This window comes from Penicillium digitatum, chromosome 3, assembly GCF_016767815.1.
Source record: "Penicillium digitatum chromosome 3, complete sequence".
NCBI classification, from domain to species: domain Eukaryota; kingdom Fungi; phylum Ascomycota; class Eurotiomycetes; order Eurotiales; family Aspergillaceae; genus Penicillium; species Penicillium digitatum.
Window position 1 is genome coordinate 1747381 of NC_089386.1, and position 23443 is coordinate 1770823.

The window sequence follows — 23443 nt, forward strand, 5'->3', positions numbered from 1 at the left end:
CGCAATTCAAAAGAACAGCTGAGACCATGGTAAGGGATGATACTTGAGAGGTCGGGAAAGTGGTATACAAGATGCGGAGTAAGAAGAATGCCACGGAGAACGTAGATTCCTTTGACCAGAAGGTGATCTTGTAATATTCCACAATAAGGGTGTAATGAGCAGTATCGCTGGCCAATTGGTCAAGGACTAGCAAGAGGAGAACATTGAGGTTTCTCTGGCAATATACAATGACGAGGACAACGGTTGCCAAGCCCTTCCTGGGACGTGAGTGAGTCAACGACACCGGTTGTGCGAGGACATAAGTTTAAGATATAGCAACGGCGAGAATGGCTCAATTGAAGAGTCTCTTTAAGAGGTTATGAATGTTTGCTTCTTTCAAACTGAAAAGGGTCATGGAGAGTGCAGAACGTTCCATTGAACCATGCATCAAAATCGGTGTCTTCTGCTGTATCCCACGCTGGGTGCATTTCTTTAAAATGGGCACTGATTACATCATGAGGATCGGCATTCGAGAATCGGATAGGAGATGCGTCGGGGGTGTCGGGAGTAAGATTGATTCTCGTAAAAGTTGAGAACTTAGCCAGAATTTGACCAAAATCAATCATTTTGGTGCCGCGTCCTTTCGAGTCTGAGGCTATATCGGCAGTGAAGATAGCATCGATTAACGCGACGCCTCGCTGAGCAAGCACGTCATTTGTTCGATCAGCAAGGCGGGTGCGAGCCGCGACTATTGCATCCTTATGACTTTGGGCGATAGTGGCTTGGTTCTCTGCAGTTGCATTAACCTCAAAGCACATGATGACTGCCGCAGTGATCGCAAAAGCTGTATGGGTCCATATTGATACATCACCTTCTCTTACGATAACCTCGTGCTCGCGCAAAATGGTCATTGCAGCTGCAACACAGGTCCGTCTGGAGTAGACATATGTCTGGTCATTGAAAGAGCGGAAGAGGAAGGGCCGATGGATCATGATAATCTTCTCGGCCGCGGTGATAGCGAGACTTCGTCGCGCGATAGCAAGCCATGGAATTTCTGCATCCTTTGTTTTATCGGCACGCAGAAGAAACGGAGGTATGTTTTTCACAACGCCTCTCATTTTCTGGTCTATTTTCAGAATATGTTCGTACTGCTCTCGCATCGGCTTTCTGGACTTCATTGGACCTAGTCCGTCAACTAGACCGGGCATTAATTCTGCCAACTTCACAAGCACACGGATGTAGGTGCTTATGGTAGGAGATGTGATAGGGACATCCGTCAAGTCATAGTCATCTGCGTTCATTGGGGGACCTGTTGAGAAATGCATCGGAGAGATACTGTAGGTATCGGTAAAAGGAATGGCGAAATGGTCTTGGATGATCATTTGGCACCATACTCTCTTTCCCACTTCTCGTTCCACCTTCTCATCCCATTCATCTTTATTTCGAGCAAGCTTGTTTGGTTGATCCTGGATCTTGTGGATACCAAGACACTCGGCAATGCGTACTGCAGCATTGAATAGTGTCGCGTTCAATTGACTCAAGCCAAGATTATGAGCGACTTCGGTCGATATGACGATTGCTTGAACAGAGTATACGGAGAGATTGCTGAGAAAATGGGAGTTGTAGAGGGTCTGCACCATAGCAGAGAACAGTTGTTGTGTTGATGGTATTGCATGTAGGTCGACATCAACAACTCCTCTTAGTTTTGTACTATCCTGGATTGAGCTGACGGTTGCACTCAAAACAGAAAGATAGAGTGCTAGCCAGAGGGGGTCATCAAATTTTCCAGTCTCCCAGAACACCTCGCACTGCCCGAGAAATGTTGGACCATGAATGCAGTTGTGATGCCAGGCCACATGGCATACATGGAACTTGATCAGCTTCTGGGCGTCCAATGTGCCGGGAAAGGAGGTGTTCAGCTTCTGACTGGGTACATTGACTGGGAGAGGGCCTATTGCTGATAGCGATTGGAGCCCATCTTTGCGATACTGGCATGAACACGTCCTGTGGGGGAAGCATCCAGCAGAGTTACGACCCCAAGCAAGGTGTTCAATAGCCGTGAGAAGGGAGGTTTCGATTTGATTTGAGGTGTTGTCATTCGCACCGAAGGACCATTGGCGAGGTGCACGGTCCTCGGTTGTACTTAATTCCTGTGCTGCAGGTGCGTTGTTGGCTACATCCGATTCTGGGGGATCCTGACCGGTCTCGAGACGAAAAATTCGAATTTTTATCTTTTCAACAAGGGAAACCGTCTCAGATAGAGACGATTCGAGATCCACCAAAAGAGAACGCAAAAACTGAATTTCCGACCCATGTTGCACAGCGTTGCGTCTAAGCTGCACGATTTCTATCGAGCACTTCAATTCTAAGCGTATGCATCTGGTACACGGATTTTTTTTGTCGCATTTGCGTTTGCGCTTCGTGCATTCTGCATAATGTCAGTCGCCCACTGATCCTGACTGGCGGCAGAGGATCGGCATTTACCTCGGCAAGCTTGCGGCTGACGCTGCGATATGCGGACCCTGGCCGCTTGATTTGACACAATGTCACTCATTGCCCGTCAGCCGTGCATTTGGGTGCTTTTTAGTCTTCTCAATATGACGAATGATGGCACCAGTCCTCGATTTTCCGTCGATACCAGGAAAAGTGAAATTTGCGGAGGTTGCGGGGCGGGAGTAAGACTGGAACTTGGCACTGATAAGCATCGATCTGTGTAGCTCCGAACGTCCACAACACTCCCGAAGTCTTCACCTCGACATCAACAAGTTCATACTGGGAGCATAATACTCTGGGTTATTTTATATCTCATTCCATTTCAGAATTGGTCCACGGCAGAAATAGCAATTCGAGTTTCTATGAATTCCATTGTGACAGATGCCGCGTTGTGGTAACCGCGTCTCAGTGACATCAGCCAGATTTCTTGAAATCCCGCAACCCAACCAGTGGACTTCCTTCAATTCTGGAAAAATCGTGAGCATCTAAACATGCCTGTCTAGAGTTCAGGAAGCTAGGCTCAGCCCGTGCAAAGACAGCGTTTTCGTATGCTGCGAGGGAGGATTTCAAGGCTTCGGAATCGAATGACCTGGTGATTGAGAGAGCATGTATTAGTTTCAGCCTGATCAAAGACAGTCCGAAGTGGCTGGATTTGTACCTTGGCTGACACATATCGATACGCGTCACGAGATCTAACACATCGACGATCGCATTGTTGGCACCTTCTCCGCGAACTAGTGAAGGTTAGAGAGGCGCACTCTACCACGACCGCACGGTCCGAAGACACTGAAAGGGTCACATACACATAGTCATTGTGTGAGCTGAATCGCCCATCAACACCGCCCGGGGATGCGCGTGCGCCCTGCCCAGGCTGAACATCCAGTCTTCGATGCGAATCGAGCGTACTTCCACATCGTCGGGAAGCTTGTGTATGAGCGATCGGAATGGTTCCGACCAACCATCAGTCACCTTCTTTATCAGTGCGATGCGCTCGGCGTTCGCGTCCGGGACGGGTATTTGCTTCGAATCTGCCCAGGAGGTAATGATTTGACAGTGGTAACGATCCTTGCTGCTGTTCTCGAAGTTATTTGGGGTATCCAGGACTAAAGCTATCAGTAAGCCACAGAAGATAAATGAGGATTTGACCGACTCACAACTGAAGAATAGGAAGACGTTGGACTCAGGATGCGAGCCCTGAAAGATGAACGGGTCGATTAACTCGATGCCGCCCAGCTCCTCTGCGCTGTACAGTGTCGAGGCACCTAGAAGTTGCACTGGTAGCTGGTTCATCTGTACACCTGGGTAGAGGATCTCGCGTGTGCGCGACCGTGAACCATCACATGCCACCAGTAGCCGACCGGTGTACGATGTGCCATCCTCGAAGTGCGCAGTGATCTGATCTGCTATAGACTCGATATCTCTAAAGTTTCTGTCCCACTGGACGCACGGTGTCAGCGCCCATCAAGAGTGCAAGAAGAATGAGATCATCCAAAGGACGGTACTATCACGACTAACTTGAACATCCACGCCAGTTGTCAGCAACTCTCGTAAGCGAACTCGACTGACGCGAATCCGTTCCGCGGCGGGAATACTGTATAACGCATCTCCGGACTTGAGATCAAAAAATTGGAAGCGACCGGTGTCGCCTCGTCCGGATGCTTCTTTGTTGACAAACGTTTCAGGTAAACGCTCGACGATGTGCTCTGGCAGCAACTCACGTAGGGCGGGGAGCGACCAGTGCAGCGTCAGGCCCCACCCACCACTGCGGGCATTGATTGCGGAGTCTCGATCGAAGATCCTGAACGGAATATCTTGGCGCTGCAGGTATTGGGCCAGTACAAGGCCACTGATACCTGCACCGATAATCAGGATAGGAGAATCAGACATGTTGATGAATGTACAGAGTATGGCGCACAGTTCCAGCAACACTGTCTAGTTTGATTGCCTCAATCCATACACGTGGTAGGTTGTACCGTATCTCAGGCTGCTCGTGGTTTCGCAGATCGCGCAATGAGTCGTGCCACCCTTCTAGGCCAATTTTCGTTCAGATTTCGGTGAATGTACTGAGAATATCGTCTCCTTCGGGGCGATCTAGCCCGAAAGGATTATGAAAGGGTTCTATTAAAGCATAGATCTTCGGGCAGGTTTCAGAGACCCGAAACATTCCACGGACCTAACCCGTTAGCTTATTTAACTCTCTAGTTTGTCTTGAGGGTGTTGATAGCCCAGGTGTTGAATCGGACCATTTGGGGGCTATTCCAAATTGGAGCTATAAGAATTTGAGTTTCGTCACTGAATCAAGGGCTGAGACTGTTGAATTGGACTAGCCGAGCTTGGTTCAATGAAGTTACATTTTGATGAACAGCGTGCATCCTGGACTCGACCTAACCCTATCGTAGGCGTATTTCCCGCATTTCCCGCATTTTTCCACACTTTTCATAGGCACGGAGCACTTGTCTCGCGCGGAGGGCCCCACTGGCCGAGCGGGTTGATCCTGTGGATCCCGTCGTGGTCCTGTTTCAGCAAGTTTGGATCTGAACACCTTGAAGGGCTTTTCGTATCTAAATGAATGATTGATATCTCAAGAAGGCCGGCCATGTGGGCTACGTATGTGTTTTGTGGATGTTATAACCGCATGTCGCATAAATTATCCAGCCACCAACTCAGACACGAAAAGCAAGGGGTGCAGGGGTATGAGGGGTTTAGGTGGGGTGAGCATCGAAGGACAAAAGGGCCAAAACAGATTTAATCTAAGTTAGTACTTTTGCTTGTAGATGAAAAAGAGAGCCCAGAGTCAAAGATTGTCGAGCCTTTGGATCATCAAGTCTCCTACTTGATTGATCTGCCCTCCGAAGAAACTCTATATTCGACCGTCTTCTCGATACCTCCATGCCCTGGCTCCTGAGTGGCCAAGATGAGCTCCTCGCTCGGTGTTCGTTTTGGCTGTCGAAGACCGGAAACAGTGGACTGAATGTGCGATTGTAGATCTTTCGACCAACTATCCATCAAGTAGCTTCTGCCCTGACTGTCATAGTAAAACTGGTTTGATTTGTCACTGTTGGAAGCGATTCCCCGCACGAAGCCCTTCAGTAGAGGCGCCAGATAGGGTATGCAAGTGACAATGTTCTAACACAGACAAATCAGCCACTGTAGTTCGCTCGGAAGTGGTCATTTTCACTTACGCCCACATTGAATTCAACCGTTCCCCACAACACAAGCATTGTTGAGTTTCCATCTCCAAAAGCTACACGTTGAATCTGGGTTAGCCGCATGGTGGAGCAAACTGTGGTGAAGAGGCCGAGGAGGAAAAGGCACACAACGCCGGCCTTTTGTGCGAGTTTGATGTTGAGACCGAGGAGCAACGGAATGGGAAGTACAATAATGACGACATCTGAGATGATGGTGTAAATTGCGAGACCGTAGAACAGGCTGCTGACGGGAAGACATTTGCCTGGTACATGATAGTTCCACGATTTTCGAATCTATTGGGGGCGAATGGCGGTCAGCCCATGGTTGCGCGCGTCCCTGAAATGCGGGCTCTTCATACCGGTGTGCAATTGAAAAGCAAGCCGAGAGCACCAGCGATATGACCCAATGTAGACGCCATGATCACAATCCAAATCACAATTCGATAAAGACGCTTCGAGGTCCCAGAGATCAATCGCAGATAGCTGAGGCAAAGCGAAGCCTTGAATCCTGCGATGCCGACTTGGTAAAATGGACGTCCTGCATAGTTGAGCTATATGCCTTTTTGTCAGTTCCCCAGTCGCATGTAATAACCGCAGGGTGAGAAACTGCAATGGAGAAAAGAGAGTTCTACCTTGAAGTATGTTGAATAATCTGCTGCTGGTCGTTGCTTCAATGGCAGTCCTAGTCCATATCGACTCTCTGCGACTGTGAGTAGGTTTCATGCGACTACGGGGAGAGCTGGCGGTCCTCACGAGAAATGCAGAGTGCACTGTATATAATAGCAAACACCTATTCATGTTAGTTGCAATATCTCTTGAATGACACACAGACTAACCGACCATGCTCACAACCATGACATAGTCTGCTGCTGTCCATCTACTGGCTCGTGATCGAAGGAAAAGTCGCAAGGAAACCGTTAGAATCATGAAGGTGGTAAGACCCAAACATACTCCGAGGATGAGAGGGTACTGTGATGCAGCCTGCACCTCGGGCGAGGCATTGTGTACCCAGCCCATGGTTGAGAAGAAGGCGTGCGAAGGGTTAGGGAAGAGAGTATAAACGAGAACGTTATCAATCCCGTACATAGGCAAGCCGATCGAACAGGGATTTCCTTGTGAATAAGGATAGCCAAAAAAAACCGAATATCTTTAAAAAAATAAATGCTCGTCTGGCAGCATTTTCCTCTTCTAGAATTAATACCGGCACTTTGTGTACACTCCGGAGTCCGAACTATCCCGGGCGTGCAAGGTCGTTCCTCCGATTTTATTCCAAGGATGACTTTTTTACTCACCCCTTTCATAAACTTCATATAGTTCCCAACCGGGCAGTTTCTAGTGTCTTGGTCTATTGATTCTAATTCGTTGCTAGGTGGCACTACGGGTAGCCACGCTCTCTCCACGGTGGCTACGTCGCTATTTGTGTTATGTCGCATGAGTCCATGGTGTTCCCCCCCCCCTAGTTTTCCACTAAACTTTTTAACAATTTTTTCTTGGGTTTCCTTTCTTTTTCCTTTCGCAATTTCCTACTGACTATCTTCCTTGTCTGTTTCCACATTGAGCCCAATCGCTATGGGTGGAATCCAACCCGAGAAGGTGCTACAACCACATACAGATCGAGTTGACGATGCTGTGGTGTATCTCAAGGGCCATGAAAACGGGGCCCTCGACTCTCTAATCAACTTGCGGGCCTTACGTCGTAAAATTGATCTACGTTTGATGCCTTATATGCTTTGCTGCTATGTTCTCCAATTTTTGGACAAGGTCATGCTGAACGTAAGTTTGAATTTCAGCTCTGCCGTATGCACCCTGTTGTTAATGCAAGGATGTGGATGCAGTATGCAGCTGTGATGGGGATCAAAAAAGACTTGAAACTCGCCGGTAATGAGTTCTCCAATGTTGCCACTTGGGTCTTCATTGCCTACCTGATCGCAGAAGTACCGAATGGTGAGTGGCTTTATTTACCTTCCTGGCACCTTCTTGGTGGTTTGTTCAACACTGCGAGTTCATCACCACTAAGTCTATATTGTCAGTGTATTTTTTACAGGCAGTACCCCCTGCCAAATGGCTCGGTGGAAATGTTTTCCTTTGGGGAGTTGCAGCTGCCGCCTCCTCTGGCGCCCGAGGCTATCAGAGTCTGCTGGCAGCTAGAATTTTCCTTGGTATTTTTGAAGCTACAGTGGGACCATCCTTGATGCTTATTAGCAGCCAGTACTACACCAAAAGCGAACAAGCTCCAAGGTTCACTGTATGGTACATGGGCCTTGGTGTGGCCCAAATCGTTGGAGGTCTCACATCGTTTGGGTTCCAGCATGTACATCATGCCTCACTAGAAGGTTGGCGGATTATGTTTCTTGTTCTTGGGCTGGTGACAGCCGTTGTCGGCGGTCTCACATTTTTCTTCATCCCCGATACCCCGATGAAGGCACCCTGGCTATCTGATAGCGAAAAAGTGGCCCTCATTCAACATGTCAGCCAGAACCAGACTGGAGTATGGAGCACAACTTTGAAGGTGAAACAAATATGGGAGGCTGTGCTCGATCTTCAGCTATGGCTCCTGACTGTGATCACAATTTTGGTGTGTCTCTACATTCCCACTTTCACCCCTTGCTCCACCTATCCCCTATCCCCTACAGATTTATTAATCAATGTTGCATAGATCTCCGTGTCAAGTGGTGTGGTAACAACGTATTCATCAACTCTGATTGCCGGATTTGGTTTCTCGGGTCCCATCTCAGCGCTTCTCAATACCCCCGGGGGTGTCGTTAGTATTTTTTTCACACTTCTCGTCGGGTTTGGTATCCGGCAAACGTCCAATCGTTGGGCTTGGAATGTGCTCTGTACCATCCCGGGAATCATCGGTGGCGCATTATTATCCTTCTTGCCCAAAAGCAACAAAGCCGGTGTCCTGATCGGTATTTATCTGGTCAATTCAATCGTAGCTACTCTTCCGATTTTATACCAGTGGACCATGGCCAACTGTGCTGGACATACCAAGCGGGCATTTTCTAGCGCGCTTATCGCTGGATCTTTCTCGATCGGAAACATCATTGGCCCACAGACATTCCAGGCACGCGATGCACCTGAATACCGACCGGCCAAGATTGCTGTTCTTGCCACCCAGGCTGCTGCGGCTGTACTATCTGTGGTGCTCTTCGTCTACTACAGGTGGCAAAACCGCCAAAGAGACCAGAAAAAGGGCGCCGAGGAGAACAGCTTCGATGACACAAAGTGGGCTGGGCTCACTGATAGGGAGAATCCTTCTTTCCGTTATGTCTACTGAACATCTGGAGTGTCAAACCCGAACATTCTCTGTGCAAATCACCACGGTGTTTAGATGATTTGGCCAAGAAAGGTATAGGTGCTTTGGCTTGGTGATATCTTGTCTTGAATTTGCATTTGAGATGGAATTCATCATCTGTGGTCGCAAAAGCGATGTCGACTAGGCCAAGTCCTTAATCTTAGCCCTGTTCTTTAGCTGTGGTGATTCGATAGTTGTCAACCTGGGTTTCTTCGGCGAGCTTAGAGTAAAAGCCCCTCATCCACGGAAAATTGCAAAAATTTCACTTGGTCAATGGAACAACACACATCCGAAGACAAAGGAAGACAATCAACAGACAATCAGATCGCACCGAGTGTCTCCAAACAGAAGACCCTAGATGTTCAAGCTGTACATCTGCCATGTGGATGCCGCTTGTGTCTGTGCTAATCACACACCCATGTCATCCACATAGTTGGACCCGAGCCAGGTGGCCGCTGGTGTGGTTCAGAGCTCGTCCGGTAGACTGGACCGCTTATTGATTGGACTCTCGTAGCAATGTGGAGTGAACTTGAGCTTGGCACTGTAGCAACTAACACAGAATCTCCTCACCAATCTCTCCTTCAATTAAAACTCCAAGTTTCCGGCTCTTGGACACGACGTCAAGTGCTCCGAGCCCATGGTACTGGGTCAGCCTCTGATCTGTTGGCGAATCTTCGGCAACAGAATGAATGTATTATTTTGAGATGCGATGTCGCGGCAACCCGATACCGACGATTGATTTGTCAAATTTTGGGGGCCCCGAGAGGTTTTCCGCATTCTGGCGATGCTTGTGCAAACTTTCAAATCCGCCATTCAAGCTTCAAAGGCTTTCGGCTGTGCTGGGATTGAATTGGTGCAATTGTATCTTGTCCCTGCACAATATTATGGACATCGTAGTTGAAGTTAGGAATGGATTCCCCATGTCCACACTGTGGCCGGGTGGTGGTTCCAAAGCTCACTTACCACCACAAGTAACGCTGCCAAGTGTTGATAAAACATAGAGTGACCTGGAATCTGTAGGGGCATAATAGCAATCACGATATCGGTGATTCTATCCCTGGGAAATAATCTCGGCGGCGTCAAGGTCGACTTGATGCAGTGGCTCACCATACTTGAACCATCCGTCACGAGGTCGACGTGCACCAAACCACGTCTTTTCATTCCTCTCTGGGCCTTTGACCGATGCATGGTCACCCAACTAACCAATCCTCGATGTTTATATCAGGGCCATGGTCCATTAGCGTCAAACTCCAACAACGGTGAAGTATTGCATGATGTCGTGTATTCTTTGCTCCAGGAACATGCTGTGTCATGCACGCAGGTAATAGTGGGAGCGGGTAGATGGAGAGCTAGACTGAACATAACGACAAGAAGGGAAATTCGAGCATGGAGCGTCAGCCTACACAGAGAATTAGGGAATCGGTGAAAGAAAGCAAGCAACGTCCAAAAAAAATTTAAGATACGAACTGGTGTATCAGAAGGGGGAGATATCATTGGAAAGACAGAAGGGAAATGTTAATGTAGGAAGCTAAACACCAAAGGTCAGATGGGGAATTGAGTATATAACGTCAAGATGAAGATGATGTTGGGATTAGAAATGGGTGTGAGGTAGGAATACTGATTGCTGGTTATTGAGCATCCGGATGGGAAAGAAGGGAAACAACCTTACGGATGGAACAGGAGGGAGTGGGAGTCTGAAACCCAATTAACAGAGAGTATCAAGTTAAAAAAACTCAACATCAACATCAACATCCCAAAAAAAAGTCCCCATTAATCTAGACCGTTCCTAGACCTCAGGAGGGTATGGACAGAGTCTGGTCTCTCGATGTACATGGTCCTCTCCTCCGGCCATTCCCCTATACACCTCCACCCACCGTACTAACTACGGCCTCCCCCCTAAGTAACGGGGGACTATACCCTTCCGCGGGGGGTTTGCCTAGCGTAGTGCTTCGGGAGAGATTCAGCATATAGGAGTCCGACCGACAGTGGGGAGCAAGTAAAACCCGTTGCGACATCCTGGTGTGGGATGCCCCGGCCATAATACCGCTGGGCCACTGGGGGGGGCTGGTTGGAATACTAGTCAATGTCTTTTTCAAATGGGAGGCCAAACTCAAGGGAGATGTCAGTATTGAACATTAGAACGTCAATTTGTCTACCTTGCCGGTGTTTTAATAACTTCAGATTGGAAAGGATAAGTCTTGATAGTGTCAGCAAGCTACAGGCTAAGTTTCAAAATTATCTGAATACTCGATGGTGGTGGCTGAAAATCATTGTGATTCAAGGGTACATACACTTCGAGGCAATAAAATGAAGCTATTCACACACATATCTTTGGAAGGAACGACCACGGGATTAATAGACGAAGCTCAAAGTCATACGTTCGAATCATGGCTTTGCTGAATCAATTTAGAGCCACCCAACTTTCATTTTCCTGGCCTTTTCCACAAAAAAAACAACACAAAAATATCAGCATCAAAAAATGCCACAACTTCTACGCTAACGACTCGACAGCGACCACAAAGAAGCTAATCCCACCTACCAAATCCAGAATACTCACATATCATTACAATGCCTGAGGCACTTCAAGAGAAAGGCCTAAGCTGATATCTACAAAAGCCCCAGGCTTCAAATCCAACTGTCCAACCAACCTGGCAGAGCCATCGGAGTCTTCACACACCAATTCCTCCACCCTTTTCAACTCTTATCTCTTTCAAAATTTAGACGCAGTGCGGAGAAAAGGGGGATGTCTTTTGACATGGCGCTAACGGCTGCATATTTTGATTCTCACGCCCAGCAACATCATTTTCTGTCAAGCGTTTTGTAACGTGTTTTGGAAGCCAATGCAAGCTAAGAAGGCGACGGACTATAGACAGACTCATTGTGAGGGCACACTCGGTGCTTGGCCCACCAATGAGTGTTCTTTTCATGAGGATCTTAACGACTTATTGGACTGTGAAATGCCGAGAAATACGATTGTGTTCTTCCATGAAACGTGACCATAAGAGGAGTGTTGTTTTGGATGTATTAGGTCTTTCAGCCTTCACCATTTTGATCTTTGCTAATAGCCTATAGGGGTGATTTATACCTATGTTGTACCTATGTTGTAAGTATACAACATCGTTCTCCAGTTTTGATCTGCTGAGCTCGTTTATGTCTCTGCTAGAGTCGGAGGGAGTTGTCGTCTTTTTCCATAGACGCGCCATCCCAAAAAAGGTCCTAGGCGTAGCTGTCTCTATCTCTTTTTCAATCATGGCTGTGATAGCAGTAGGTCTGCGGCCGCTAGCTCGCTATCTTGCTGGGAAAAAAATGGATGCTGAGTGATTTGTTAACAACTGCTGCTGTGAATATTTGCGAAATTAAGCCACATAACATCATCACTTCTTAATGCAAATTTTTGCTGTCAGCCTCCAATCCATTAGCATCATCTGCATGATATAAGCTGGCATCGGTTATAGTTATGTCACGACAATTACAAGGGCAACTGGAGTGGGGCTCATCGCCACGCTCCTTCAGCTGATCGTCCCATTGCAATTGCTCTGGGTTCTGAGTCTCAGCTGTATTAAATTTCCATCTTGATCATACATCTTAGCATTTTACACGTCACTTGGGTCGTGCGGCTCTCCTGGATAACAGTAAGCGCGATATTTGCCTGGATAAATGGAACACTACCGGCTTGTTGTCTGATCTGAATTTCTTTCGCTTTTAACTGAGACCAGACCCGAAGATTCCTGGTGTGGAAATTAGGTTACTTCATTGACGGTGACAAGGATACACAATCTTCTTACCGACGTTGTTGTGCTGATGAAACCGATGCCGCGGACGAACAGGCTGCAATGGCCGGGTAACAGAAATTGACATCCATCACTATTTTCGACACTATCTTCGAGCTTGGAAGAGTAAGACCTGCGCGATCACAAACAAACCAAACGCAAGAAGGTCTTTGCTAACCTGGTAAATAAGCACATGTATCATCAGCATTCCTCGAACCTCTGATCTCTCGATGATGGATTTTACCCACATCGACCCCGTGCGAACATCTTCAGTGAGCTGGAACCCTGTCTCGTTGTCATCCTCGCTTCAGTCCATATGATGCATTCCCTCCTTGGGCGCTCAACATGCACACTCGGAGTGAGCTCGCCCTTGGAATAAGTCGTTGTCCCAGTCTGGGAGATCTAGGTCTGCTAATGGTGGGAGTTCCAGCCGTTGCAGGATGACTCGAGTGAGCTGTGCTTGAGACCCATCAGGCCAAGGCATAAGGTTAGCTTCGCTGTTCAAACCCCCACAGACACTAGAGGGAGACGCTTTGAAAGCGATGATTCCCTTCAAGCTGGAGGCATCAGGGATAAGGATTTAGACACAGAAAGCGGGCCGGGGGGTTTAGTAAAGTGGAAATGCAATGTGTTGAAAGGACGACGAAACGTCGAATCCTCTTTCCCAGAAGTCTACTACATAATATGCGATAGATGAAAAATTCAGTAAATGCCTTGCAGGCAAGGCATCTACTTGTGATTCGCTCTTTCCAATCATTTGATCTATTGTTCTTTCCATTCGCATTGTTTTGATTGTTCATACCACACCGTTTCCAAACAACAGGGCTTTTTGTGTCAAAACATCGCGTGACAAAAAAACTCCTCTGTTGGTAATTACCTGCACTAGAAAACATCTCTCAAGATATCGTCAGTAGTCTACAGAATGTTATTCAGACATCTTCTCACGTTGGTAATCCAACTATGCTGGGCTGTTCTTGGGTTTTCCCACCAAGAAGCCACAATCGTGTGTTTACCTCTCACAAAGCCACCAAGATACGAGAAAAACTAACACCATATAGACGATCCCTTGGGTTACAGATGCACCAGATTACTTCCAGGGCTATGGAGGCAAGGCCATAGGCGCTGTAGGTATCTTGTATGCTTCTTCTGTGATTTATCACTAACAACTAACGCAGAAAGATGCAACAACGACCTACGGAATCAACTGTCTCTCAGACCAGACAGCCTGCCACAGATTTACCCCGGATCTGACCGTTATCTATGGGCCCAACAGTAAGAACACAGCAGCCCCACCATCTCTCAGACACGAGATTATACTGACTTGTAGATATAGCATATGACATGATTGCCAATGGCTACAAATTTGACTTTACCTCAAATTGCACACTCATGGGCTCTCCGACACCCACAGGCGCGTCTTGTACAGAGATAAAGTCCTCGCATGAAACCAGTACTATCACCTCAGCGACGGTACTTGTTCCAGCCACAGGTGACGATTCCACCCTAGGAATTTTTCCGGCGACCTTGATCGTGACCGACACTGGAGACTTCTATGTTCCTACAACCGTGACTGAAGTCGAAACTTCGGTCAATTCCCGTGTCTCATCCAGTGACGCAAGCTTAACGACGCCTGCGACTGCCACCGCGGATCCCATTACCTCAGTCTCCGTTGAGGTCCTGAATTCGACAGCCCTGATTACTGGTGTGCCAACTTACTTCGGCAATGGAACTTCGCGAGCTGACAAGAATGGCACGACGGTTACAGTTACTGTTCTTGCCAGCTCATTTCCGTGTCACTGTGAATGTGAGTGCGGACAACATCAGACCGCCAAGGCCACTGTGACTGTCCCAATGGCAATGAAAAATCGTGGAATCAAGATGGCTGCTCCCATGGCATTGGTGTGGGGAATTCTAGCTGGCGCTTTGTTCTGGATTTGAACTCAAAGTTGAGAACTAGGGACCGGTTGGATTTTTGTGACGAAAAATAGGTTGTGCTCACCTGGATATCAACCATATCACAAGTTTGAACCTATGGTGAGATAGGGTGAATTTTTTTTTTTTTTAACAAGATAGTTCGAATCTGAGATTTTGAATGATGCCTTGTAGGAATCAATTCCGCGCTGATCCAGTATAAAAATAGCGTGAATGCTTGGTAACGCATTGATAATATGCCCCTGCTTATTAATTGTGGATACTGTCCCTGCGTGCGTGTCTCTTACACGATCCCACAAGCGTCGGGGATTGTTAATTCCGTCCGACACGAAATTGTGTTGCACTGTGATTGGCTGCAGATGGCCAACTTACTCCGAGACATGGGGACAAGACGATGGCGGGATGGAGAAAGTGATGGAGAGGGATTTTGAGGTCTCGCGGTTTGTGGATTCGCAATCCACATAATGTATAAAATCCCCATCCAAGTTCACCTGTTAATTTTCCTCCTTGGAATCATCTTATCTCACTTCACTCCACAGCTAATCTGCTACCTGTCTCCCGTTAAAACCTTCACGATGGGCTCCACTCAACCTGAATTCAAGAATGCGGCTACTTCCACTCTTTTGGAGTTGGTGAAGGCTCGCCGCACATACTATGACCTCAAGGGCGAGAGTCCCGTCTCTGACGATGTCATTGAGCGTATTGTTCAGGATTCCGTTCTGCACGTTCCTAGCTCCTTTAATACTCAGACCTCTCGTGTTGTGCTCCTGCTGAAGGAGGAGCACAAGAAGGTGTGGGATATTGCTCTTGACGCCTTGGAGGGTCTGGTCACCGCTGGACACGTTCCTAAGGAACAGTTCGAGACTTCTACAAAGCCCAAGCTGGAGTCTTTCCGCGCTGCCTACGGAACCGTGCGTTTCCCCACTCCAGATGACTACTCCACTTTGCGCTAAAATGGCGAATCATCTGCTAACCGGCTACCAAGGTCCTTTTCTTTGTTGACTTTGAGTCGCTCGCTCCTATTAAGGAGAAGTTCGCTACCTACGCCGACAAGTTCGACCCCTTTGCCCTGGAGTCGAATGCTATGTCTCAGTACCTTGGTATGTGCTTTCCGTCTTTGAGCTTTTGGTCAGACACAAGTAGTTTGAAACTAACTTTCACCAAGTCTGGACTGCCCTTCAGTCCGAGGGCTTCGGCGCCAACCTTCAGCACTACAGCCCCCTCATTGATGAGCAGATTGCCAAGACTTGGAACATCCCCGCCTCCTGGAAGTTGGATGCCCAGCTGGTCTTTGGTACTCCTAACTCTCAGCCTGGCGAGAAGGCCTTCGCTCCTCTTGAGGACCGCTTCAAGGTGTTTGGCAAATAAGCGTATAAATATGCATGTTAATATAGCATTACGAATGAAAGAGCAATGACTTGGATTTTCAGTTTGAAACACAATTTGCTAATTCAAAAATTAGTAGACTATCCTACATAGTAGAGACCTCCCTCGTCGAGGAGAAGTTCTAAGTTGTTTGACGTTCGCATGCATGCTGGGCTGCCCTGGTCAACAAAGCTTAGTTGAAAATTCAAGAGTACCCTCATTTATCATCACGGGAATTGGAAATCTGGTGAAAAGCGGTTATTAGCCTGATGTAAGGTCCTGTTGTGTCTCTTTGTCCCATCCAAGTGGACAAAAGCCCGGTAGGAAAAGATTGGGCATCAAATTGTTGCGTCAATCACTGGAGATCGGGAAGGCTGATGAAATGGAGCCTCAGTTGATTCGCAATTCATTCTTTAGCGGGGAGCAGCATTCTAAGCATAATCTTGAGAGTGGATCTACTGCTCTTACGTATTTTGCAAACAGTGTCTGGCTTTCTTTCTCTGTTTCCATATACACAAGCGAGATGGAACAACTTAGGTTCAACGTGGGGATCGACCTGTCGTTCTTGATACACAAACTAGATCCACCATTCAAGTAAACACGGATGCATTCCGCAAGGGTTTCAGACAAGCACGTTGTGAAATATGCGCAGGAGGTACGTTGTATGTAGACGTTAGTTATACGTCGAGTACATCATTCACATAGACTTTGCAGTTGCTAACCAGAAACTACAAACTAGATAGATTCCTGACCTTTATTTTGGTAGATTGAAAATCAAAAACTCCACCAACTCCACTCCCATCTTGTCACCAATTTAGTCGTTCTTCGCCATCCTCACCCCTCCACCAGACCAAGATGGAGACTCAGCACCAGTATCCAGCCGGTCTTCAATGTCCTATACACGGACTAACTCAACACCAGTGACCGGAGTGCAAACCTCCGATCCATTGATCGGCACTAAGATCGTGGACAAAATCGCCCTCTAAGATCTCTCCATCAATGAGTGTGGCCACGGAATTAACGAGAGCCATGCCCTCGATACCACAAACAAAACGAAAAACCGAAAGCAAGCAGACTCAGCATCACGTCCTCAATCAGATAGCGACAGAGAATCGGGATCTCCAAATCGCAGCAAGCAAGGTATCCCGCGTGAGCTCTCAAGCTTCACCGCCGGGCTCCTTCATATCTGCGTCTGCTCAGCAGGGCTCATGCTCTTTTCCTCCCGACATGCTCGCCCCACAATAACAGATCAAAGCAGCCCTCGGTATCGTCAACACTCAACTCCCCTGAGTCATCGGCGCCTTCAACATAGCCAACGGCCTGTCGGTAATCATCTCCAGCTCACTAACAGACCTTTTTTCATCGAAATTTGTGATAGTCGGAGCCTTTGCATGGTTCTCTGTATGGAACTTAATCAGCGCAATCCAAGGTGGAGCCTTGTGCCAACACCTCCCGTGGATCTTCGGCTCAAATGCTATTATCTGCGTGCTGCTGTGTGCCTCAGCTTGGTTCGCTATTCCACCCCTTTGACCCATGGCCGATGTATCCGGTAAGGAAGCTCCGTCAATCAAGCAATTCGACTACATCGGTGGCTTCTGCGCGGCCAGCGGTTGCGTGTGTCTCCTGTTCGGGGCTAACACAGGGCTCTGTCGCGTCTTGTTCCCCTTACACGTATATTCTGATCAACGTGAGCCTTGCGCTGCTCGTCGGGCTCTTCTTCGTTGAGGGCAATGTGCTTCGCCTTCTCAGTCCAAACCGCCTCTTGCGGACACCTGGCTTCACCCCGCTGATGATCACGTCTTTCCTTGGCTTTGGGTCCTTCATCGGCTGCCACAACGTTGGCTGTTTGAGGAAAGGCTTTCTCAAGGAGATTCCCAGGTTGGTGTAGGTCGATATCATAGATGAGGCAGTGCTGTTTCCCGGGCACCGTGAGGACAAGCACCGAAAACCCAAATTTTGATTCCTACTGTTTGGTTAGAGCTTCTTGCTAGTACAACTGCTTAGGAACAGTAAGCGCAGGTATGTTGATGGCCGAATGGTATTTTGGAGATAAATTTCTCACGGGTGCCCGAGCAGGATGGCATCAGGAAGGTGGAGGGAAAACCTCAGTCATCCACCGACTCAACTACGCACCAGATGCTGGGCTTGCGTAAATAGGTACTACCTGAACCACAGTTCCTCTCGCTTGCTCTTTAATTTTGATATCATTTCCACTTCCAATGCCGATGAAAATTCCTTCGGGTCTTGCAGTTTCCGCTATAGCGTCATTCGTGACCACTAACCATTTGCAATCGAAAACAAAAGGTGAAAAAAGAATGGACCACGAAACCTTCAAATTCTGTGCAGGTCGACGCCCGGTGTGGTCAGGCATCGGGGCCTCGTCAGGAATCGGCCAGGAAATCGCCCGGCAGACCCAGTCGCACGCGACCGTCATCGCAGCGGGAAGAAATAAATCCAGGCTGTAGGCAGCGGGCACAGCTGGCTGCCAGATCTTAGAGCTCGATTTGACCAGTCCCTTTGCCGAGATTAAAGAAGCTCTCGCCCCGTTGATCCAGAAACACGAGATCATCGATGCCATCGTCAACATTGCCGGGTATCTCTTGGAAGGGGGCAGTGGAAGAGACCAGGTACTAGGAATCCTTCTCTTTCACACTTTCTCGATTTAAAACCGTCACTGATTGCCCCCGTTGACCAGTGATAAGGAGGCGCAGCATTTATGCTCGAACCCCATGTCTTCGGACCACTAAGCCTGACCTGCGCCGTCCTACCCTCAATGAGATCTGCCCACAAAGGCACCATTGCACATGTGGTCGGTATTGGCAGCCTCCAAGGTTGCGCTCTCGACGGTGGTTGAGGCCTTGCAGAAGGAGGTTGCTCCCCTTGTGGTACAGCTGGGTCACTTTCGCACTCCGTTTCTCTCGGCCGGGCACCGCACCAAAGTTGCCGGCCACATCAACGATTACGACCCTGTGTTGGATCCAATCCGCACCGTTTTCGATGCTTTGATGGCTCACAGCAGGGAGATCCGATCAAGAGTGCCCGCGTGGTTGTTGATGCTGTGGCCCGCGATGACAGCAGCCTCCCCTGGCTTTTACCTGTGGGGCCGGACGTCACAGCAGCAGAGTTGCAAGCCCATAGTCTCGCGCCAGCCAAATGCAGGCGGTGCAGGCTTAGACCGACTCAACCGATGTGGATGATGAGGTGTGATTAGAGCTACGCAAAGCCAATAACGCCCCTAGCCCAGCCTAACCTAATCCATAAATGGGCTAGGCTTTGGGCCCTACCTCTAGGCCTACCGGTGGGCTTTGGGCCCGGGGCAAATGCCCATTGGGCTTTTGAATAAGGGCCTAATAGGGCCTAAAATAAACCAACCCATCTAAATATGCTAATTCGTCGCAGCTGCACAAGTAACGTAGAATTTTCCAGTAATTTTAAACAATTTTACTTACGACCTAAGCCCTAAATTGAAAGTCTTATATTAATCCCTAGATGCTATAGCAATAGAGAGATTTTATTAGACGAAGAAGAAGACGCGTCGAGGATATAAAGGGAAATAATGGCACAGATCGCCCCACCGTCAATAGACCTCAAGAGTCCGTATCTTTTGAAGAAAAAAATTGGAGGGGCCGGTTAGTAACTAGCAACTAGTTACTCGCCCGATAGAGTCTTCCAAACTACATACAACATGAGAGAGGAAAAAATCCGACCTGGAACCAGGTGTACATGCAGGCATCCAAATACATGCAAGAGTAAATAGATAGCGATTGCACATTATAAGATACAGTTCATCTGAGACTTTTTTTAAAAATTATAGTAATAGCACAGCAATGGACAAGATGTCCCAGTAACGTGAGTGGTATCTCTGTGCGCCGTTTATCTCACGAGAAACACCGAGTTGCGAAACGCGAAACATTATCCCAGTATCATTATTTTCGTCACTACTTAGGCGGACGTCGAGTCTATCGCCTCATCTCCGCCAATTCGCGCTCCTTAGCTCTGAGCATCTCGCGCATCTGCTCAGCTTCACGTTCAAGTCGGGCACGGCGATCAACTGTGTCACCAAGAGATGCAAGGCCAGGCAAAGGCTGTGGCGGGTGGGGGGAAGGGGAGACGGAGTGGTGAATAGGAGGTGGACGTCTCAGATTGGTGTCCGGGCGAGGCTCGCCCCGAACCTCGGATTGGTTCAGAATGGATGAGATAGAGCTGAGACGGCCGGGGGGAGTAGGATTAGCCGAAGACATAATCGGAGGCAGTTGATTTGATCCTCCTTCTAGCGTCGACAGGGCCGGTAGAGCCGGTAGAGCCTCTGTTGTAGCCTCGGCCAATGTTCGTTTCTTAGGAAGATTGAGGGAATTTGGAGAGGCGGACCGTCGCCCGTACTGATTCACGGGGGAATGTCCCAACCGCTCCACTCCTATTGGTTTAGGTAGGCCGTGGGAGATTGAGAGATCATGTGAAACAGACACGGATGAAACATTGTAACCGGTAAAATCAACCGGTGGCGGCGCAAAAGGCATGGTTCGAGGTGCATCTTCAATTTTTCCAGCCATCCTGTGATAGTGATCTGCAGGCTCGTTGCTCATGTATCGATAGTGATCTTCATGGCCATGTGCTAGGGCAGCAGGTGATGCCTCCGGGGATGCGGATGAATTATTGGAAGAAAGAGTACCAGCGGTGGGAGACTGATCTCGGAGGGCGGGAACAACGCGTTTGCGACGTTTGATGATGGACTTTTTCATGTTGGTGGGGCGATAGCATCCGTGAAGTTTATAGTACAATCCTGCGTTATGTTAGAGAAATCGGATAGTGACGTCTATACGAAGATCGAACTTACCACAAGCGTTGCAAATGGGATGACCTTGTTCATCTCGCCGCCACAGAGGAGTCACTGTTGTACCGCAATTTTGACAAGCAACCAAGGTATTAGTGCCATCTACAGGAGCAGGAATCTTCGCCGGGGGCTCCTCTTGTGTCGCAGGCTCAAGTTCTTGTGCTGGATGACGGCCCCACGAAGATTGGATGGCCGCCGCTCCTCTGGGGGCAGACTTGTATATTCGGTTGTTGTATGCCGGGCATCCATCACATCCTTCTGCGCCACCAGTGCCATTACAACTCCCACCACCGGGGCATGACCCCTTGCAACCACCAGTTTCCGAGGAACCACTGCAGTGAGAGTTCGCAGGAGGCGGTGGCTTCTCAGCACCCTCTGATTGCATCCGATTCCGTTTCGTGGGGCGAGCGACGTTGCGAGCTTTGAGGTAGAGACCACAGGCGTTGCAGATCATCGCTCCCGTGGGAGAACGACGCCAGAGAGGAGTGCTTTTTGTACCGCAATTGCTGAAGAGAAGAGATGGGGTCAGCCCTTGCAAACTTCTGTGTCAATTTCAACCACCCAGTCAAGACTCACCTGCATGAATGACCCAAGAAGGTTGTGTCTTTTTGGATGCCAGGCGAAGGTTTTTCAATAGGAGGTTCTTTGTGTCCAATCCATTGATTTGATACAGTTTGACCAGTTCCTTGCACCATGCCATCCTCCCGGTAGTGATCAGCCAGATGCTCTCGACCTGACTGCGCAGAGGAGATCAACTGCTGCGCAGCATCCAAATCTTCCGCTGACGGTTGTCGCATTGAAACGTCCTGGTTTCGAGGCAGAGAGTGAAGCGATTCCATTTGTGGGATAGACGCTAACATTACAAGCTGTGATTCGGGCCTGAAATCCCTCGGCCGTGGTTATTCTTAAAGCGTGAAGATTGGATGTGAATCGGACGACAGAAGCGAAAGAAAAAGTGAAATCCTAAGATGTGAGGGCGATGTCGCACCGCAGTTGAAAGCAGAATGCACCGTATCACTCAAAAACCAAATGTCGGTCAAGCTGACAGGTTGGAGAAAGACGGGGAAGTCAGTCCAACAGGAAGATATGCAGCCACGATGCTGCAGGTTCGGGGAAATCGCAGGGTAGATGATGACTCGGGATCGAGGTCGACAAGAAGTGAATTCGGGTGCCGCGAAACAAGAATCAGGAAATCGAGTTTCAAGTATATTAAACAAGTCGATCTGCTACCAAAGATAGTAACAGTTTTGTATGGAACAGTGGCAAACCAACGGCGTGGAACAGTCAGGTGATGCTGATTGTGACAATTGACAGCACACCACAGGGTCTGGTCCGACTAGCAGGCGATCGTGGGAGACAGTCTCGTTCGGGGACGAGAGCCCGATGCAAAAGGACAATTGTCGAGGCAGTGATTGGTTGAGAGGCTAGGGAGCTGCAAGATGGTGATCACTCCGCGTTAGGACTGCGCAAAGTGGGCACACAGGATGTAATGGAGGCGATAAGGGGGAACAGGTATTGGAGGATGCAGGATGGGAAGATGTATCAAGGACAAGTGGGAAGATTCAAAAGGATGGAAAGATAAAAAGGAGAGAAATGAGACAAAGAGGCGAGACCGAATTGCTTATCGCCAAAAAAAGGGATTGGGGTTTATCGATCTAAGTGGAAGGGGGAGATCGACAGCGTATCAATCTATCACTTTATCTGTACCATTTGCCGAGGATCACATCAATCTCATCTAATCATCCTCTCTCTCCAGGGCTGTCTTTAACTTGGTTTTTTCTACAATTCAACAGGAAATTTCTGGCGATTCTGCATGATTCTATGTCCCCTGGGATCGTGTATGGACTCCACCTATGGCCTGATGAAGTTTAGTTGAAAAGTGAAAAAAAAAACCTCGGTGGAAAAGGTGAAAAAGATAGAAAAGGTGAAAAACGAAGGAAAAGAGTGGGAAGAGTGGACATTACACCCTGACAAAGTGAGGTTAGAGTGGAACGATGGTGGGAAATCAAATATCTCAGACAGGTGATTGGTTAGAACTCGCTGACAAATACCGTCATCAACTCTCTGGATGTTCCGATTGGGCTCTCGGAGATGGAAAAAGCCGAAGCGACATGGCCACGCTGTACTTTTGGACCAACTTGTATGTGCTCCGTACTCCGTGCAACGGTACGGAGGTGAAAAGTGCATACTATCTGTTCAGGGTACGAAGTATAAAGTGCTGGCAGGTGTAGTGCATAGAACATAGTAAGTAGAAATGTTGTAGGTATGGATTACGACATGGAAGCCTGGGCAGCTAAGAAATCCCTGCACTGGTCCCTGTATCGGATGATCTCTCACCGGATACTGCAATAAGCGAGAAATCAATAAATCATTAAAGCATGTCAATGCTACTAGACGATGCTAGCCCACCACGTCCCAAATATAGTACAGGTGTCTCTCTGTTCTGGGTACGCTGGTATCAACAAAAATCAGAGACCCAGCAGAATCACCCATTCTCCTCGTCAAATCCTCTTCTTTATAATGACATCCTTCACTGGTTAAATTCAGACATCCCAAGGTCATTGTGCTCATCATCGCATACCGCACA

At 48.3% G+C, this 23443-nt stretch overlaps 8 protein-coding genes across 8 annotated transcripts; 4 read left to right on the forward strand and 4 right to left on the reverse strand.

Moving 5' to 3' along the window:
• Window positions 1-356: 356 nt before the first annotated feature.
• On the reverse strand, window positions 357-2533 carry Pdw03_8169 (Fungal transcriptional regulatory protein, N-terminal; the record flags this gene model as incomplete). The annotated part of the gene is made up of 3 exons (XM_066101887.1): window positions 357-1787; window positions 1845-2407; window positions 2464-2533. The coding sequence occupies 3 exons, from the start codon at window positions 2531-2533 to the stop codon at window positions 357-359; spliced, it is 2064 nt and encodes a 687-aa protein (XP_065956970.1).
• Window positions 2534-2886: 353 nt separating this feature from the next.
• On the reverse strand, window positions 2887-4359 carry Pdw03_8170 (Aromatic-ring hydroxylase-like; the record flags this gene model as incomplete). Its single annotated transcript, XM_066101888.1, has 5 exons — window positions 2887-3061; window positions 3131-3206; window positions 3276-3575; window positions 3627-3909; window positions 3988-4359. The coding sequence occupies 5 exons, from the start codon at window positions 4357-4359 to the stop codon at window positions 2887-2889; spliced, it is 1206 nt and encodes a 401-aa protein (XP_065956971.1).
• A 942-nt stretch (window positions 4360-5301) lies between these two features.
• On the reverse strand, window positions 5302-6677 carry Pdw03_8171 (Integral membrane protein; the record flags this gene model as incomplete). Its single annotated transcript, XM_066101889.1, has 5 exons — window positions 5302-5598; window positions 5655-5954; window positions 6020-6211; window positions 6293-6366; window positions 6497-6677. 5 exons carry the CDS (start codon window positions 6675-6677, stop codon window positions 5302-5304), a joined length of 1044 nt encoding a protein of 347 aa, XP_065956972.1.
• Window positions 6678-7229: 552 nt separating this feature from the next.
• Window positions 7230-8940, forward strand: Pdw03_8172 (Sucrose/H+ symporter, plant; the record flags this gene model as incomplete). The annotated part of the gene is made up of 4 exons (XM_066101890.1): window positions 7230-7433; window positions 7496-7604; window positions 7691-8235; window positions 8317-8940. The coding sequence occupies 4 exons, from the start codon at window positions 7230-7232 to the stop codon at window positions 8938-8940; spliced, it is 1482 nt and encodes a 493-aa protein (XP_065956973.1).
• A 4710-nt stretch (window positions 8941-13650) lies between these two features.
• On the forward strand, window positions 13651-14666 carry Pdw03_8173 (uncharacterized protein; the record flags this gene model as incomplete). The annotated part of the gene is made up of 4 exons (XM_014677826.1): window positions 13651-13731; window positions 13787-13852; window positions 13904-14000; window positions 14062-14666. 4 exons carry the CDS (start codon window positions 13651-13653, stop codon window positions 14664-14666), a joined length of 849 nt encoding a protein of 282 aa, XP_014533312.1.
• A 569-nt stretch (window positions 14667-15235) lies between these two features.
• On the forward strand, window positions 15236-16028 carry Pdw03_8174 (Nitroreductase family protein, putative; the record flags this gene model as incomplete). Its single annotated transcript, XM_014677827.1, has 3 exons — window positions 15236-15571; window positions 15646-15760; window positions 15826-16028. 3 exons carry the CDS (start codon window positions 15236-15238, stop codon window positions 16026-16028), a joined length of 654 nt encoding a protein of 217 aa, XP_014533313.1.
• A 2801-nt stretch (window positions 16029-18829) lies between these two features.
• Pdw03_8175 (Short chain type dehydrogenase, putative) lies at window positions 18830-19222 on the forward strand (the record flags this gene model as incomplete). Its single annotated transcript, XM_014677829.1, has 1 exon — window positions 18830-19222. The coding sequence occupies one exon, from the start codon at window positions 18830-18832 to the stop codon at window positions 19220-19222; it is 393 nt and encodes a 130-aa protein (XP_014533315.1).
• Window positions 19223-19984: 762 nt separating this feature from the next.
• Pdw03_8176 (GATA factor SREP) lies at window positions 19985-21695 on the reverse strand (the record flags this gene model as incomplete). Its single annotated transcript, XM_014677830.1, has 3 exons — window positions 19985-20805; window positions 20860-21362; window positions 21433-21695. The coding sequence occupies 3 exons, from the start codon at window positions 21693-21695 to the stop codon at window positions 19985-19987; spliced, it is 1587 nt and encodes a 528-aa protein (XP_014533316.1).
• Window positions 21696-23443: the final 1748 nt, after the last annotated feature.